Source organism: Ovis canadensis, chromosome 14 (genome assembly GCF_042477335.2).
Source record: "Ovis canadensis isolate MfBH-ARS-UI-01 breed Bighorn chromosome 14, ARS-UI_OviCan_v2, whole genome shotgun sequence".
Taxonomy (NCBI): Eukaryota; Metazoa; Chordata; class Mammalia; order Artiodactyla; family Bovidae; genus Ovis; species Ovis canadensis.
Genome location: NC_091258.1, coordinates 75,710,344 through 75,725,288, shown reverse-complemented (window position 1 = coordinate 75,725,288; position 14,945 = coordinate 75,710,344). Strand labels below are relative to the sequence as shown.

Genomic DNA, 14,945 nt, shown 5'->3' with positions numbered 1-14,945 from the left:
GAAGGTGGGAAGAGAAGGGGATGACAGAGGATGAGATGGTTTGATGGCATCACTGACTCAATGGACATGAGTTTGGGTCAACTCCGGGAGTTGCTGATGGACAGGGAGACCTGGCGTGCTGCAGTCCACTGGGTTGCAAAGAGTCGGACATGACTGAGAACTGAACTGAACTGAACGGAATCATGGAAGGAGCTGCTGAGAAGCCTCCTGAGGCAAAATTAAAAGGGCCAGAGACCCCTTAAGTTTTCATCTTTGTCAAGACGAGGAGACCTACCGCCTGAGACCCTGCAAACACCCTGCTCTGTCAGCAACTGCTCCCTGAACAGTTGCCATAAAACTCCTCACCGAACTCGCCTGGGTCGGGACTCAGTTTCAATGGCAGGAGCCCGCTCTGTCCCCTGGGCCTGGCAAAGCAATGAAACTGTTCTTTCCTCCTCCACCCAGAACTCTGCCTCTGAGGTTGGACTCCACACTGGTGTTCAGAGAGGCTGAGTTTTCAGCATCACTTCCTGTTTATGCAGGTGTGACCAACCCAGATAGCCACAGTTGGACGGGTGACAACCTGATCATTAATAGACAAAGGAGACCTCATTTCTATCATTTCCTTTATTTATTTATGATGTTGTCTGTGCTGGGTCTTTTCTGCTGCATGTGAGTTCTTTCTATTTGCGGGGAGTGGGGGCTACTCTCCGGTTGGGGTGCAGGGGCTGCTGGCTGCCGTGGCTTCAGGCTCTCGAGCGCAGGCTTAGTAGTTTTGGACAGAGTCTGAGCTGCTCCGAGGCATGTGGAATCTTCCTGAACCAGGGATTGAACCTGTGTCTTCTGGATTGGAAGGTGGATTCTTATCCACTGGACCACCAGGGAAGTCCCCTAGATGCCATTCCTTCTCAGGAAAATGTGCCTGACACCCAGTCAGGACCTGGCCCTTTGGGGAGATGTGCAGTCAGGCTCCAGTTGTCTCCTTTAACTAAGTAGGTCTTAACTATTTTTTGTAGTGAAACAAGTAAAGCGTACCCTTAATCCATATATCTTATACGGGTATGTATTTTATGCGTGTTGATTACACATGTACACACATACTTCACTTTTTGCCAATGCTGCCTTTTTCACAAATTGTGGATTTGTGGCCACTATGTTGTCAGTTAATGTTCACCATATCTTAGAAAAAAATTATTTTACAATCAAAGTATGTACAGTATATATATATTTTTTACAGATTGTTTTTTCTCACCCTGAAATCAGCTTGATGTATTTTTTGCAGCCAAAGAAGGAGAAGCTCTATACTGTAAGCAAAAACAAGACCGGGAGCTGACTGTGGCTCAGATCATGAACTTCTTATTGCCAAATTCAGACTTAAATTGAAGAAAGTGGGAAAACCCACTAAACCATTCAGGTATGACCTAAATCAAACCCCTTATGATTATACAGTGGAAGTGAAAAATAGATTTAAGGGACTAAATGAACTACGCCTAATGAACTATGGACGAGGTTCACGACATCGTACAGGAGACAGGAATGAAGACCATCCACAAGAAAAAGAAATGCAGAAAGGCAAAATGACTGTCTGAGGAGGCCTTACAAATAGCTGTGAAAAGAGAAGCGAAAAGCAAAGGAGAAAAGGAAAGATATACCCATTTGAATGCAGAGTTCCAAGGAATAGCAAGGAGAGATAAGAAAGCCTTCCTCAGCAATCAATGCAAAGAAATAGAGGAAAACAATAAAATGGGAAAGACTATTTTGAAGAAAGATCTCCTCCAGAAAATTAGAGATACCAAGGGAACATTTTATGCAAAGATGGGCACATTTCATGCAAAGAGTCTTAGCCACTGGACCATCAGAGAAGCCCCTAAAGTGGAACTCCTGACATAATACATAGTTACCTGAGTTTCCTTCCCATGGGACAATCTCGTTCTTATTGGAAATAAGTACAAGAAGGTGCGTCTTCTGTGTAGGCTAATATTTTATTTCTTCCTCTAGTTGTCAGTAACATCATAATACTTTCTTTGTGAAGATTCATCTTACTACACACTTATGAAGCATGCAATCTTCTGATGCAAAGTAAGCTTAAAAAAGTTTACTTAAAAATTATACAATAGCAGTCATTTTGTCCACTGGCAATAAACACAGAGCACTAAATGCTTTCCACTTGCACAGTCCATAGAGGCTCAAAGTGCGCCTTGAACCAGCAGATACCTCCAGTGTATGGAAGTGTCCACACAGCATCTATTTCCTTTGGCTAAGATGCTTCATCACTAGGGGTGTTTTAGTCTGGAGTCTGGGAGGTGGAGGCTGGTGGCTCATTGTTCTCCTCCAAGCTGTGTCGGACCCCATATCCAAAGTATATGGCAAATCCTGGTAGGGAAATGAGACAGTAAGAAGAAAAACAGGGGCTCTCTTCACTTATGAATACCCAGTAAGCCTTCTATTCTGGTGTCTGACACAGTTTAGGGGGCAGGTGGTAGAAAGAAGATTGGGCTCAGTCACTCAAGAAGCCTCTTCAGCCCAGAAAGTCACTCACCAACGGCATTCCAGATGCCAAAGAGGATCCAGGCCCCAGAGGTCATCTGCATCATCAAGTAAAGGTTCACGAAGATGCTCACCAGTGGGAGGACAGGCAGAGCAGGGACCTGTGGGCAGAGTCAGTTCATCCCTGAACACAGCCCAACGTCTGAAAGGGAGACCCTGACCTTCGTGGGTCAGGCTTTGTGTTCAGTGCCTATTGAGCCTGGTTTGTAAGCACTGAGTGTGGATCAGGGAAGAGTCCACTGGTTTCAGCAACTCCTCTTCTTCCCTGGTCCAGCAAGGGATGTTTAGGTCTCAAAGCACGCACCTCCTTCATTCAACATAGACACTCTGTACATATAGGTCACATACCCTGAACGTAAGAGGACTGGGGCTCTGGGGCTGCCTCCAGATGATGGCCGTCACCCCAGTGATGAGGAGCAGCAGCAGCACAGCCACTGTTGTGAGCACAGTGTCTCCAGAGAACACATGTCTGGGCCACTGGGCCAAGAGCAGGCTCAGGATGCTCAGCAGGAGAACTGCAAGGGTCAAGGAGGAGGAGAACAGGCTGGACCCAGAAGACAAAGAAGTCAGGACCTCGGGTCACACCCCTCCCTGAAACCACCAACATCAGGAAGGGCCATCATATCTCCCAGACCCCTTAACTGACAAAATACACACTCTCACTCCATCCTGTCCATTTCAGAACAGGAGTAAAGGGAAACCCCACTGCTTACCAAGCAGGAAGGCACATCTATAGACAATCTGGCCAGATTTCCGGGTGGGGGTGGTGCTAGTAGGGAACCACAGGCTCTTTAGAATGTTTGAGGTTCCTGCTTCAGGTACAGAGTCCAAAGGACTTCCTACAGGTACAAGCTCCGTCTCAGTTTCTTCTTCCGTTTTCTCACTCTTACTTAAATTCTGATCTGGCTGGTACCTGAATTAGAGGTTTAAAGGCAATATTAACAGCAGCCACTATTCACAGAACACCAGATTGTCTATTCCACTTCTTTCTTCTCTTGAACAATCAGAAGGCATTATGAAGACACAGACCAGGATGACCTCCCCATCATCCCCATGACCCCAAGCCCCTCAGTCAAGGTGTAGCGGGGTCTCACCTGAGAGCAAGGACCGAGAAGGACACCATGGAGTAAGCAAGCAGGGACGCAACTGCCATGAGGTTTGCAATGTGGCTGAACTCAAAGAGTAATGCCATGATCCCTAGAATGGGGGAGCAAAAACGGCAGGGGTGGGATTAAGAAACCACTGGGACTGCACATAAGGGAAATGGATCAAGGAAGGAGCGAGCTTTGCTTATTCACCTGCAAGGCTTCCAGAAGACATGATGGCCACGACGGGGATTTTTCTGTGACCACAGACCCGGGCAAGTCCCCGGAAAAGGAGCCCGTCCTCTGCCATTGCACGGATTAACCGGGACATGGGGAACATGTCACCCAGGAGGCTGGGAGAGAAAGTGGAGACACGTGTGAGGACGTGGAGAAGCAGGGGAGACCAGGGCATGCGCTCCCTAGTCTACATGGAGCAAGATGCCTTTCCCTCTTGTGTCTCAATCCCACGGGCTGGGGTGCATGAGCTTCTGACAGTAGACGGGGAGAAACCCGGACACTGACCTGGACGTAAGAGCACAGAGGATGCCAACAGCCACCACACATCTGGCAGGGCCCCAGCCAACATGGAGAAAAGCCTCGGGCAAGGGGCTGTGGTGATGAATCTGGTAGTAGGGCACCATGAGGGTGAGTGCCCCGGAGACAGCAAAATACGCCAAAAAGCACATGAGGAGTGAGATCAGGGAGATGGACCGCTGAGGCTTTAGGTCTCCTCTCTCTGCAACAGCGGTGGAAGCAGCAGGTCAGGAAAACGCCATGGGGTGAAAGCACAGAATTGCCTAAAGGAGGCTAACCTTCTCCCAACCTCTGTGCCCAAGGGCAGCCCAAACTCTGTCCAAACCCCCAATGGGACACTCAGTGATCATGTTACCTCTAGCGGCAATGGCAGCAAAGCCAACAAATGCATAGAAACACGTAGCTGCTCCTTGGACAACCCCCTCAAAGTCAAAAGGCACAAACCCTCCAGCACCTGGAGGGCCCAAGCTGTGGTGAGAGAAGGAGCAAGAAAGATCGTGGGTGAGGGGGGTTCAGCCATCACTTCTGGACTCTTCCCTCAATACCACAAACTCTGGCCTCCAGGAAACCCACCATCCGGCTCCACCAGCCTCAGTCTCTTTAGTCCCCACCAGATTCTCACCTCTGACCTCCCTACACACACACACACACACACACACACACACACACACATTAATATGACCAAGGGTCCGCTCATAACCTATACGAGAATACAGCTGTTGACAGTGTGTAGTCCTGTTCTGTGAGCTTCCAGTTGTGCAGGTCTCCATTAATGAAGCCAGAGACGATGATGAAGCTGAGAACCAAAAGGTTGATGCCCGTGAACACTCTGTAAACCCAGGCTGACTCAGGAAATCCCAGAGCGAGTAGTACTGCAGGAGAGATGGAATATGAGACACGCGCAGTAACTAAGTCCATAGAGCCAGGGAGCAGCCTGGGGGCTGGGGGCTGTGGGGGTGGGGTGGATGGACCGTGATGCTCAGGGATACAGGGTGTCTTTTGGGGGAGATGAACATGTTTGAAGCTCAATGGAGGTGATGGCTGGACAACATTGTGAATGTACTAGCACCCCTGAATTATACCCGTAAGATAGTTAATTTCTTTTCTTATAATTAAAAAAATTTTTCATTTTATTTGTATTTGGCTGGGCTGAGTCTTCGCTGTGGCATAACAGAATCTTTAGTGGTGGCATGTGAACCTTTAGTTTCATTAAGTAGGATCTGAGTTCCCTGACCAGGGGTGGAACCTTGGTCCCCTGCACAAAGAGTAAGGAGTCTCGGCCACTGGACCACCAGGAAGGACTTAATAGTTCATTTCTTATTGTGGTGATCATCTCACATAGGCAAGTCTATCAGACAGTCACCGTGAGACTTTCCTGGTGGTCCAGTGGTTGGAAGTCTGCCGGCCAATGCAGGGGACATGGGTTCTGTCCCTTGTCCAGGGACATTTCACGTACTGCAGACCAACTAAGCCGATGTGCTGTAACTACTGAGCCCGAGCTCTAGAGCCCGTGCTCTGCAACAAGAGAAGCCACGAGAACGAGAAGCCTGTGTATCACAGCAAAGAGTAACCCAAGCTCTCTGCAACTAGAGAAAACCTGTGAGCAGCGATGAAGACCTAGCACAGCCAAAAAAAAAAAAAAAAAAAGCACATGTACACCTCAAACTTATCATGCTGTATGTCAGTTTTATCTCAGTAAAGCTGGGAGAAATAGCATAATGACAAATTTATGCTGTGTAGATTTCCTCTGAAATAAAAAATAAAAATCTTTTGTCTTAGTACCAAGAAGAAAATATGTCAGTCTAAGAAAATGATTCTCACCTGGGAGTAAATTTTATTCCCCAAATATTTGGCATGGTTTAGAGACACTGAATTGTCAAAATTCCAGAGTGTGTTTCACTGGTATCTAGTCATGTATGGATGTGAGAGTTGAACTATAAAGAAAGCTGAGCACTGAATAACTGATGCTTTTGAACTGTTGTGTTGGAGAAGACTCTTGAGAGTCCCTTGAACTGTGAGGTGGTCCAACTTGGATCTAGAAAAGTCAGAGGAACCAGAGATCATATGGCCAACGTTGTTGGATCATGGAAAAAGCAAGAGAGTTCCAGAAAAACATCTACTTCTGCTTTATTAACTATGCCAAAGCCTTTGACTGTGTAGATCACAACAAACTATGGAAAACTCTTCAAGAGATGGGAATACCAGACCACCTGACTTGCCTGTTGAGAAATCTGTATGTAGGTCAGGAAGTAACAGTTAGAACTGGACATGGAACAACTGACCGGTTCCAAATTGGGAAAGGAGTATGTCAAGGGTGTATATTGCCACCCTGCTTATTTAACTTATATGCAGAGTACAGCAGGAGAAACACTACGCTGGATGAAACACAAGCTGGAATCAAGATTGCTGGGAGAAATATCAATCACCTCAGATATGCAGATGACACCACAGTGATGGCAGAAAGCAAAGAGAACTAAAGAGCCTCTTGATGAAAGTGAAAGAGGAGAGTGAAAAAGCTGGCTTCAAACTCAATATTCAGAAAACCAAGATCATGGCATCTGGCCCCATCACTTCATGGGAAATAGAAGGGAAACAATGGAAACAGTTAGAGACTTTAATTTTGGGGGCTCCAAAATCACTTCAGATGGTGACTGCAGCCATGAAATTAAAAGCTCCTTGGAAGAAAAGCTATGACCAACCTAGGCAGCCTATTAAAAAAACAGAGGCATTACTTTGCCAACAAAGGTCTATTGAGTCAAAGCAATGGTTTTTCCAGTGGTCATGTATGGATGTGAGAGTTGGACTGTGAAGAAAGCTGAGTGCCAAAGAATTGATGCTTTGGAACTGTGGTGTTTGAGAAGACTCTTGAGAGTCCCTTGGACTGCAAGGAGATCCAACCAGTCCATCTTAAAGGAAATCAGTCCTGAATATTCGTTGGAAGGACTGATGTTGAAGCTGAAATTCCAATACTTTGGCCACCTGATGTGAAGAGATGACTCACTTGAAAAGACCCTGATCCTGGGAAAGATTGAAGGCGAGAGAAGAAGGGGACGACAAAGGATGAGATGGTTGGATGTCATCACCGACTCAATGGACATGAGTTTGAGTAAACTCCAGGAGTTGGTGCCAGACGGGGAGGCCTGGCATGCTGCAATCCATGGGGTCAGAAAGAGTCCATCAGGCCCGAGTGACTGAACTGAACTGAATTTGGCTGAGTTGGGTCTTAGCTGTGGGATCTTTTGTTGCGACCCAAACAGCAAAGTTTGGGAATCAGTGGATAAAGAATCTGCCTGCAATGCAGGAAACACAGGAGACATGGGTTCACTTCCCAGGTCAGGAAGATCCCCTGGAAAAGGTAATGGGTAACTCACTCTGGTATTCTTGCCTGGAGAAGCCCAGTGACAAAGGAGTCTATTTTGCTATGGTCCAAAGGGTCACAAAGGGTCAGACGTGACTGAGCAACTAGACACACACACACAGAGATTCTCTAGTTGTAGTGTGCAGGCTAAGGACTTGGGCTTAATTGTTCTGCAGCACATGAGATCGTAGCTCCCTGACCAGGGATCGAACCCTTGTCTGCACATTGCAAGGTGGATTCTTAACCACTGGACCACCACAGGAGTCCCCTCATCACATCTTATATCTAACCGCTGACTCACCCGCAAGCAGCAGCACCAGGCCCAGTGCGAAAAAGTCTGCATACGTGGCCAGGAAATAGGGTGCATGCAGAGGGACAGTTTCCTCCAATTTCTGAGAGATGCAGTCCCCAATGAGGCTGTCAAAGGCGTACCTCCAGGCGCGGGCTGTACACGCAATGGCTGCAGCAGCAGAAAAACGAACATTCACAGACAAAATTGAACACCTAGTAAGTGCCAACGGACGTATTTTGGAGGAAAAAATATACAAAATATATAAGCTCAAAGATTTTTTTTCCATGGGGTATCGAGAGCAGACTGAGATGACTCACGAAAAAGGTCCTCTATTTAATATGTTAGGAGGAGATCAGTGTTTCACAAGGAAAGAAAACCGGGAAGAAGGACCAGGAGGGCTAAAAGATGAGGGATGAAATTTTAAATCAAGTGGCAACCCCCTCCAAAAAAATCACTCAAAGGCAACAGCTGAGCAAAGACTTCAATATAATGAGGTGATGAGCCTGTGGGACACGCCTCCCTCCCACCCGTGCCCAGTTTCCTTTCCTTCTCATTCTCAGTCCAATTATTTAAGGAAAGCAGGAGAGAGCTGACTAGAATGAAGTTGTGGGGTTTTCCAGCCACAGTTACCCATTTCCCACCTCAAGTCAGGTAACAAAGTGCCCATGAATGAGACCACAATCCCATCTCCCAGTTTCCTGACCTTAGCCCCCACACCTTTCCCCCACACCTGTCGCCTGGTCCCATCACCTCACCAATTAAAAATAACAGTATGATGTTCCAGCCAACGACGAAGGCCCAGAGCTGTCCCATCGTGACATAGCTGCAGACATACGCAGAAGAGGAGCGTGGTACCCGTGCATCAAACTCCACATAGCAGAGCCTCGACAGCAGAGAAGACAGGCCGGCCACCAAGAAGGAGACAACAATCGCTGGTCCAGCTACGTACTTGGCCACTGCACCAAGCACGATGTACAGGCCGGCTCCCAGGTTCCTGCCCACACCCAAGAACACCAGCTCTGTGGCACTCAGCTGAATCTTGAGACTGTCAGACTCCTTCATGGTGTCTGCCCCTCGCCTGCGGACCAGCTTCTGACCAAACTGGCGAACATACTGACGCACCATCCTAGACATAGTTGAGGATGCTATGATCTGCTGAGAAAACAAGACACAGAGTCATCAAGACTGGACGTCAGTCCAGTCATCAGGACGTTTATCCGTCCTTGACCCTAGGAGTTAAAATCCATGAAGTATTGGAGTGATGAGGGGCAGGTGGTAAAAGGACCCACTGGGAAAGTTCTCCCATCTCTGAGCTTTGGTTTCTTCAAACACAAAGAAGCCTCTTAATGTGTTTCAAAATTACTAGAAAGAATGTTTAAAGACAAGTGATGGGGAGCAGAATCAGTTCAGTCACTCAGTCGTTGGGACCCCATGGACTGCAGCACCCCAGGCCTCCCTGTCCATTACCAACTCTTGGAGCTTCCTCAAACTCGTGTCCATCGAGTCAGTGATGCCATCCAACCATCTCATCCTCTGTCATGCCCTTCTCCTTCTGCCTTCAATCTTTGCCAGCATCAGGATCTTTTCTAGTGGGACCAGAATACATTTTCTCCAGTGTGCCCCTTTGACGGGTTGACTGTTTGGAGCTGAAGGCAGGGAAGACCCAGCAGGCTCAGGAGAAGCTCCTTGCCTATTGCGTAACTGCACCAAATAACAGAGATTAAGGGACCTACACAGGAAGACAGCTATCACCAAAGAAAACCTTTTATTTCTGAAAGGATTATCTTCTGGAGTGGCAAACATTTGTTTACCAAGCACTTGATTTTTGTTGTTGTCTTTAGTAGGTCAGTCATGTCTGACTCTTTGTGACCCCGTGGACTGCAACACACCAGACTTCCTTGTCCATCATCAACTCCCGGAGCTTCCTCAAACTCGTGTCCATCGAGTCAGTGATGCCATCCAACCATCTCATCCTCTGTCGTCCCCTTCTCCTCCCAGCTTCAATATTTCCAAGCATCAGGGTCCTTGCAAATGAGTCATCTCTTCACATCAGGTGGCCAAAGTATTGAAGTTTCAGCTTCAGCATCTGTCCTTGCAATGAATATTCAGTGTGGATTTCCCTTAGGATGGACTGGTTGGATCTCCTTGCTATCCAAGGGACTCTCAAGAGTCTTCCAAGCATTTGCTTTTCCCATCTTCCCTTGGGTTCTCTTCCTCCCATTTCAAGCCGAAGATTCCTACTCCCTTCTCTTTAGGTCAGGGGAGGATATGAGCCTCAGTTGTTTGAAAGTCTTTGAGTCTCAGAACTTTTATGGGGCTTCCCTACAAGCAAATTGAATCTCCTAATCTGTCTTTTTGTTTGTTTGTTTGTTTTGGCTGTACTGGGTCTTAGTTGCAGCACACAGATCTTTCATTGAGGCAGGTGAACTCAATTGTGGCATACGGGGTCTAGTTCTCCAACCACGGATGGAGCCCAGGCCCCCTGCAGTGTGGGCACAGAGTCTTAGCCACTGGACCACCAGGGAAGTGCCTGTCTGACCAGCCAAAGAGCTTAGAAAAGGAAATCTCTGCCCCTACAGAAGCAAAACCTGGCACACTGCCTGGCTCACAGTATCTGCTTAACTGGTATGAACTGAGTGGATAAGAATGCTGATTTCTTCTTTTTAAGCAAAATCAATCAGGTCTGCCATTTCAAATCCAGCTCTGCTATGTATTAGCTTGTTGACATTGCGCACACTAGAGCCCATCTTTGTCCTGCTGTAGTGCGAAACCTGTCATGATCGTTACTTCCTTCTGTCTTAGATAGGGATGAAGTGACTAATGGGCTTGGGGATCAGAAATCCCAGACTCCGCCTGTTTCCATGATGAAGATCCTAAAAGCTGGTAGCTTCCTGTTCTGTTGCCTTCAGAGTGACATGGAACAGGGACTCTGCTTTGGGGCAGAAGCAGATGGAATTTGTAGGGAGGGACAGACTCAAGCCCAGCTCAGTCAAAGCATCACAGCAGAGTGGCCTCCCAACTACCTGCCTGGAGGAAGAGAGATCAACTTTTATTCTGAATCAGGAATGACAGGACTCTATTTCCTGCTGCTTTGGGGCATGAAATGTCCCCTCACTACACTGCTCTGCACGGCTAGGATGACCCACAAGTCACCATCAGGGGGCTTCCACCCCTGATACTCTGAAGTCCAAGTTTAGAGTGTTGGTTCAGAGCAAGGATTCAAAAACCCAGGAAACTCTGATTTGAATCTTGGCTCCTCGAACACTGCTGTGCCTTTGAACAAGTCATACACTTCTCTGGACCTGTGTTTTCTTCTTGCTCAAATGCTGCTGACGAACCCCTGTGCACCGTGAGGAGGAATGTAAGGTTCTCTAAAAAAACTAAAACTGGAATTACCACCTGATCCAGCAATTCCGCTGCTGGGTGTACACCCAAAAGAACTGAAGATAGGATCTCAAACAGATATTTGCACACCTATTTTCATAGCAGCATTATTCACAACAGCTGAAAGCTGGAAGCAGCCCAGCTGTCCAACCTCACAGAAATGGATAAATGTGATGAGGCCTATACATGCATTGAAATAATACAGTTTCATTTGCTAATCCTAGTCATGAATCAGGTATTATAAAGCTCACTGGATTATAATCAACAGTTTTAATAAGTAAAAGTTGAAAAGATTTCCTTTCCATTTCCACCCTCAGGCTCAGGAACTAGAGATAATTAGATTAGATAAGAGACTTGTACCTCAGAGCGCTGTCTTAAGGCACAGGAAAGCCATGTTCTTCTAGCAGAACGTCTTCTCTCAGTGTCAGAATTCTGGGGGGAAAAAAAGTATTTTAAAAGCTAGCTTTCTCTAACTGCACATGCAAAAAGAACCAGTTTTTGTGTGTTCATTTTTGTTGTTTGGGTTTTTGTTTGGGTTTATTTTGTTGTTTGGGAGGTTGTTTTTGTTGTTTGGGTATTTTTTTCATACCCAATTTCAAAAAGTTTTATCTTAGCCAGTTTTCTCTGGAATCCAGAGAATTTTGTGGCCACACCAGGTCATAATAAAATGTCATCTTTCTTTTCATTAGTCAAAGTTTTATAGCTAAAATTTAGACCAAATAGTGCTCAATTTGGCCCAGATAAGAATGGCAGACCGGCTGAGAAAATGCTGTCCCACAGGGATAGTCCCTCTGGGGAGATGGCGACTTAGTTGGATTAGATGAGGGGGAATGAGACGGTAGAGGAGCAGGTGGGTGTGGAGTTCCTCTGTCTCCAGAGATACCTCAGGAAGACACCTTCAGACACAGGCGATCTTGCAGAACGGCAGAAGAGAGCAGGCAGGAGCACCTGGCCACCGGAGAAGACTATATAGAACCACACAGAACTCGGCAGGGTGGAGGACGTGGGGCAAAAGAGAGTCAGTGGGCCTGGACCTGCCCTGGGAGGGTGGGGGACTGAAGCAGGGGCCCGGTCCCAGCGTGGGTGCCCTTGGGGGCTGAGGAAACTGTTCAGGGGACAGAGAAGCACTCCAGGCTGAGAGTGAAGCAGCTGGTCTGTGAGCGTCTGAATGGAATGAGAATCACGGAGACAAACCTTGCCGCAGCCATAAGTTCCCCGGAGAGGGATGCAGGGACGCATGTCCCCTGGGAGGCGCAGGGCTGGGAGCTGGAGCACTGGGATCCTGGAGCGATCCCACGGCGAGGTCAGCTGTTGACTGCGGGGAGACGCCGAGGGGCCGTGAGGGCGGAGTTGGCAGTGGGAAACGCCTGAGCAGGAAACCCGGGCAGCCAGGGAGGCAGGGCGATCCCGCTGAGTCACTCGCAGGCGGTGGAGCCATCGCTGGGGCCCCTCGGTCCCCACGTGTCAGCCCTCGAGGGGGGAAGGCTCCAGAGAGAGGCTGGCCTGTTACTGCCTTCACGGGGAAGGGAGCCGGGAGCAGTGGAGAAGGACCGGCCCCAGAGGCGCTCTGACCACAGCTGCCAGAGGCCAGGACGACAGGCTGGAGGGCCAGAGCTGCCTCGGCTGGGACAGCTGGGGTCCCTGCACACTCGGCGCCCCCAGAGTTCCCACGATCCGAGCAGCTGTGCCACCCCCACGCTGGATGCCGCTGGGGCAGAGCTGCCAGAGGCTAGAAAGCCCCTTTCCTGGGGCCCTAGGCTCCAGTTCCCATGAGCATCTGGTGCCCCGGGCCCTGCCGCCCCAGCAGCTGCACCCCCCTCACCCCCTCCTCCCTGGGGCAGACCCACGCCCTCCAGGGCAGCCTCAGGAGCAAAGCCCTGTGGACGACTCACAGGCAGAGGCGGAGACAAAGCCACAGCTGAAACCCAGGGGCAGTGTGGCTAAGGAGGAGGACTCAGAACCTTCCCCCTGCTGCACAAGTTGCAAATTGAATCCACTCCATCAAGGAGGCAGACTCTGTGTCTCTGGAATATAAGAAAGGACACCGAGCGCTCCCGCAGAGGAAACCATGCCAGCTCTGGCAGCTGTGGACCTTGGAGGCAAGAACACCCAGGAGTAGGACCAGATTAGAATCTGAGCTGTCCACGCAGCAGGGCCAGAGACCAGCACAGTGTTGGAGGGTATCCAGGGGAGTCGAGGTGCATGGAGACTCCCAGAGAGGGAAGGCAAGCCGACAGCTGAGATCCAAGGAAAACACTTATTATTCTTATACTTTGACTTGTTCTCTAGTTGCTTCTGGATTTTTTTCCCCCACTCTGTTGCTGTAGTAGTTGATTTTATTAGTACTGTTAAATCTACTTAAGCTTTTGAGAACTTTTTAGCCCCCTGGGAGAATTTTTTTATCACATTTTGTATTTGCTGTTTATACTTCTGCCTCTATGTTGGCCTTCTCTGGTTCTTTGGGGTTTTCCTTTTAAATTCTTCAAGTTTTAAATTTTATCATTATTATTTTTCTACATGTATTCTTTGGCTTTTCTTACTGCTATTTTCCTGTTGTAGTTATTCCTTAATATGCATAAATCTTTATTTACCTCGACTTATATTTGCTTCTTCTTTCTTCTTCTTCTTTCTTTTTCTCACCATATTTGTTTTGTTTCTGTTGCTTTACTCCCTAGTTGGCACCTTGATTTGGTTTTATTTTCCAGTTTGTGCTTTATTTAATTTTGTTTTTAACTGGTGGCTATCATTTTGGTTCCCTTTGCTTGCTGGGTCCATCTCTTGTACTTTATTGAGTTTTTGACTGTTTGGGTTTTGTTTATGGGTGTATATGTCTGTGTGTGTGTATTCCATTGATTTCTTTTGGCTGATCAGAACAATCTGAACGAGTAAGAGAACTTGCAGGAGTGGGGAAAGCTTGATTTCCCCCCTGCAATTTGGAGGAAGATCAAAGGGGATCGTTTAGAATGTAGGGGGGTTAACCTCCATCCATGTTCCCATACTCTGGCAATATAGATCTAATTTTAGGATAGTATTATAAATGAGAAACCAAATTTTTTCATGCACCAACTTAAATAAAGGCCAGGCAACATTACAGCAAAGCTTAGTTTTCCTTTCTCAGCCTCTCTGGCTTAGAAAGGGGATTCTCCATGTGAAGAGCTGACCCATTTGAAAAGACCATGATGCTGGGAAAGATTGAGGGCAAGAGGAGAAGGGGACAAGAGAGGATGAGATGGTTGCATGGCATCACTGACTCAATGGACATGAGTTTGGGTAAACTCCAGGTGTTGGCGATGGACAGGGAGGCCTGGTGTGCTGCAGTTATGGGGTTGCAAAGAGTTGGACATGACTGAGCAACTAAACGGAAGGTAAGAAAAACCCAAGTAAGATGGTAGGTGCTGAGAGAGGGCATCAGAGGGCAGACAGACTGAAACCACAATCACTGAAAATTAGCCAATCTGATCACATGGACCACAGCCTTGTCTAACTCAGTGAAACTAGGCCATGCCATGGGGGGCCACCCAAGATGGATGGGTCATGGTGGCGAGATCTAACAGAATGTGGTCCACTGGTGAAGGGAATGGCAAACCACTTCCGTATTCTTGCCTTGAGACCCCCGTGAACAGTATGAAAAGGCAAAATGATAGGATACTGAAAGAGGAACTCCCCAGGTCAGGAGGTGCCCAATATGCTACTGAAGATCAGTGGAGAACTAACTCAAGAAAGAATGAAGGGATGAAGTCAAAGCAGAAACAATACCCAGTTGTGG

At 47.7% G+C, this 14,945-nt stretch overlaps 1 protein-coding gene across 5 annotated transcripts; it reads right to left on the bottom strand.

The window, feature by feature from the left end:
- Window positions 1–1,942: 1,942 nt before the first annotated feature.
- Window positions 1,943–14,677, bottom strand: LOC138419263 (cationic amino acid transporter 3-like). Of its 5 annotated transcripts, none has more exons than XR_011248918.1 (13): window positions 12,374–13,475; window positions 11,540–11,611; window positions 8,551–8,950; window positions 7,805–7,963; window positions 4,846–5,017; window positions 4,501–4,613; window positions 4,134–4,347; window positions 3,825–3,964; window positions 3,621–3,723; window positions 3,240–3,439; window positions 2,875–3,070; window positions 2,519–2,627; window positions 1,943–2,352 (listed from the first exon to the last, which is right to left on the bottom strand). XR_011248918.1 is itself a non-coding variant. In XM_069551898.2 (13 exons), exons 1-13 carry the CDS (start codon window positions 12,416–12,418, stop codon window positions 2,264–2,266), a joined length of 1,983 nt encoding a protein of 660 aa, XP_069407999.1. In that variant the 5' UTR covers window positions 12,419–14,677; the 3' UTR covers window positions 1,943–2,263. The 5 variants fall into 5 exon arrangements, 4 of the variants coding, with proteins under 4 accessions (XP_069407999.1, XP_069408000.1, XP_069408002.1 ...); XM_069551898.2 differs by having other exon boundaries at window positions 2,875–3,041; window positions 12,374–14,677; XM_069551899.1 differs by having other exon boundaries at window positions 2,875–3,041; window positions 8,551–8,947; window positions 12,374–13,684.
- Window positions 14,678–14,945: the final 268 nt, after the last annotated feature.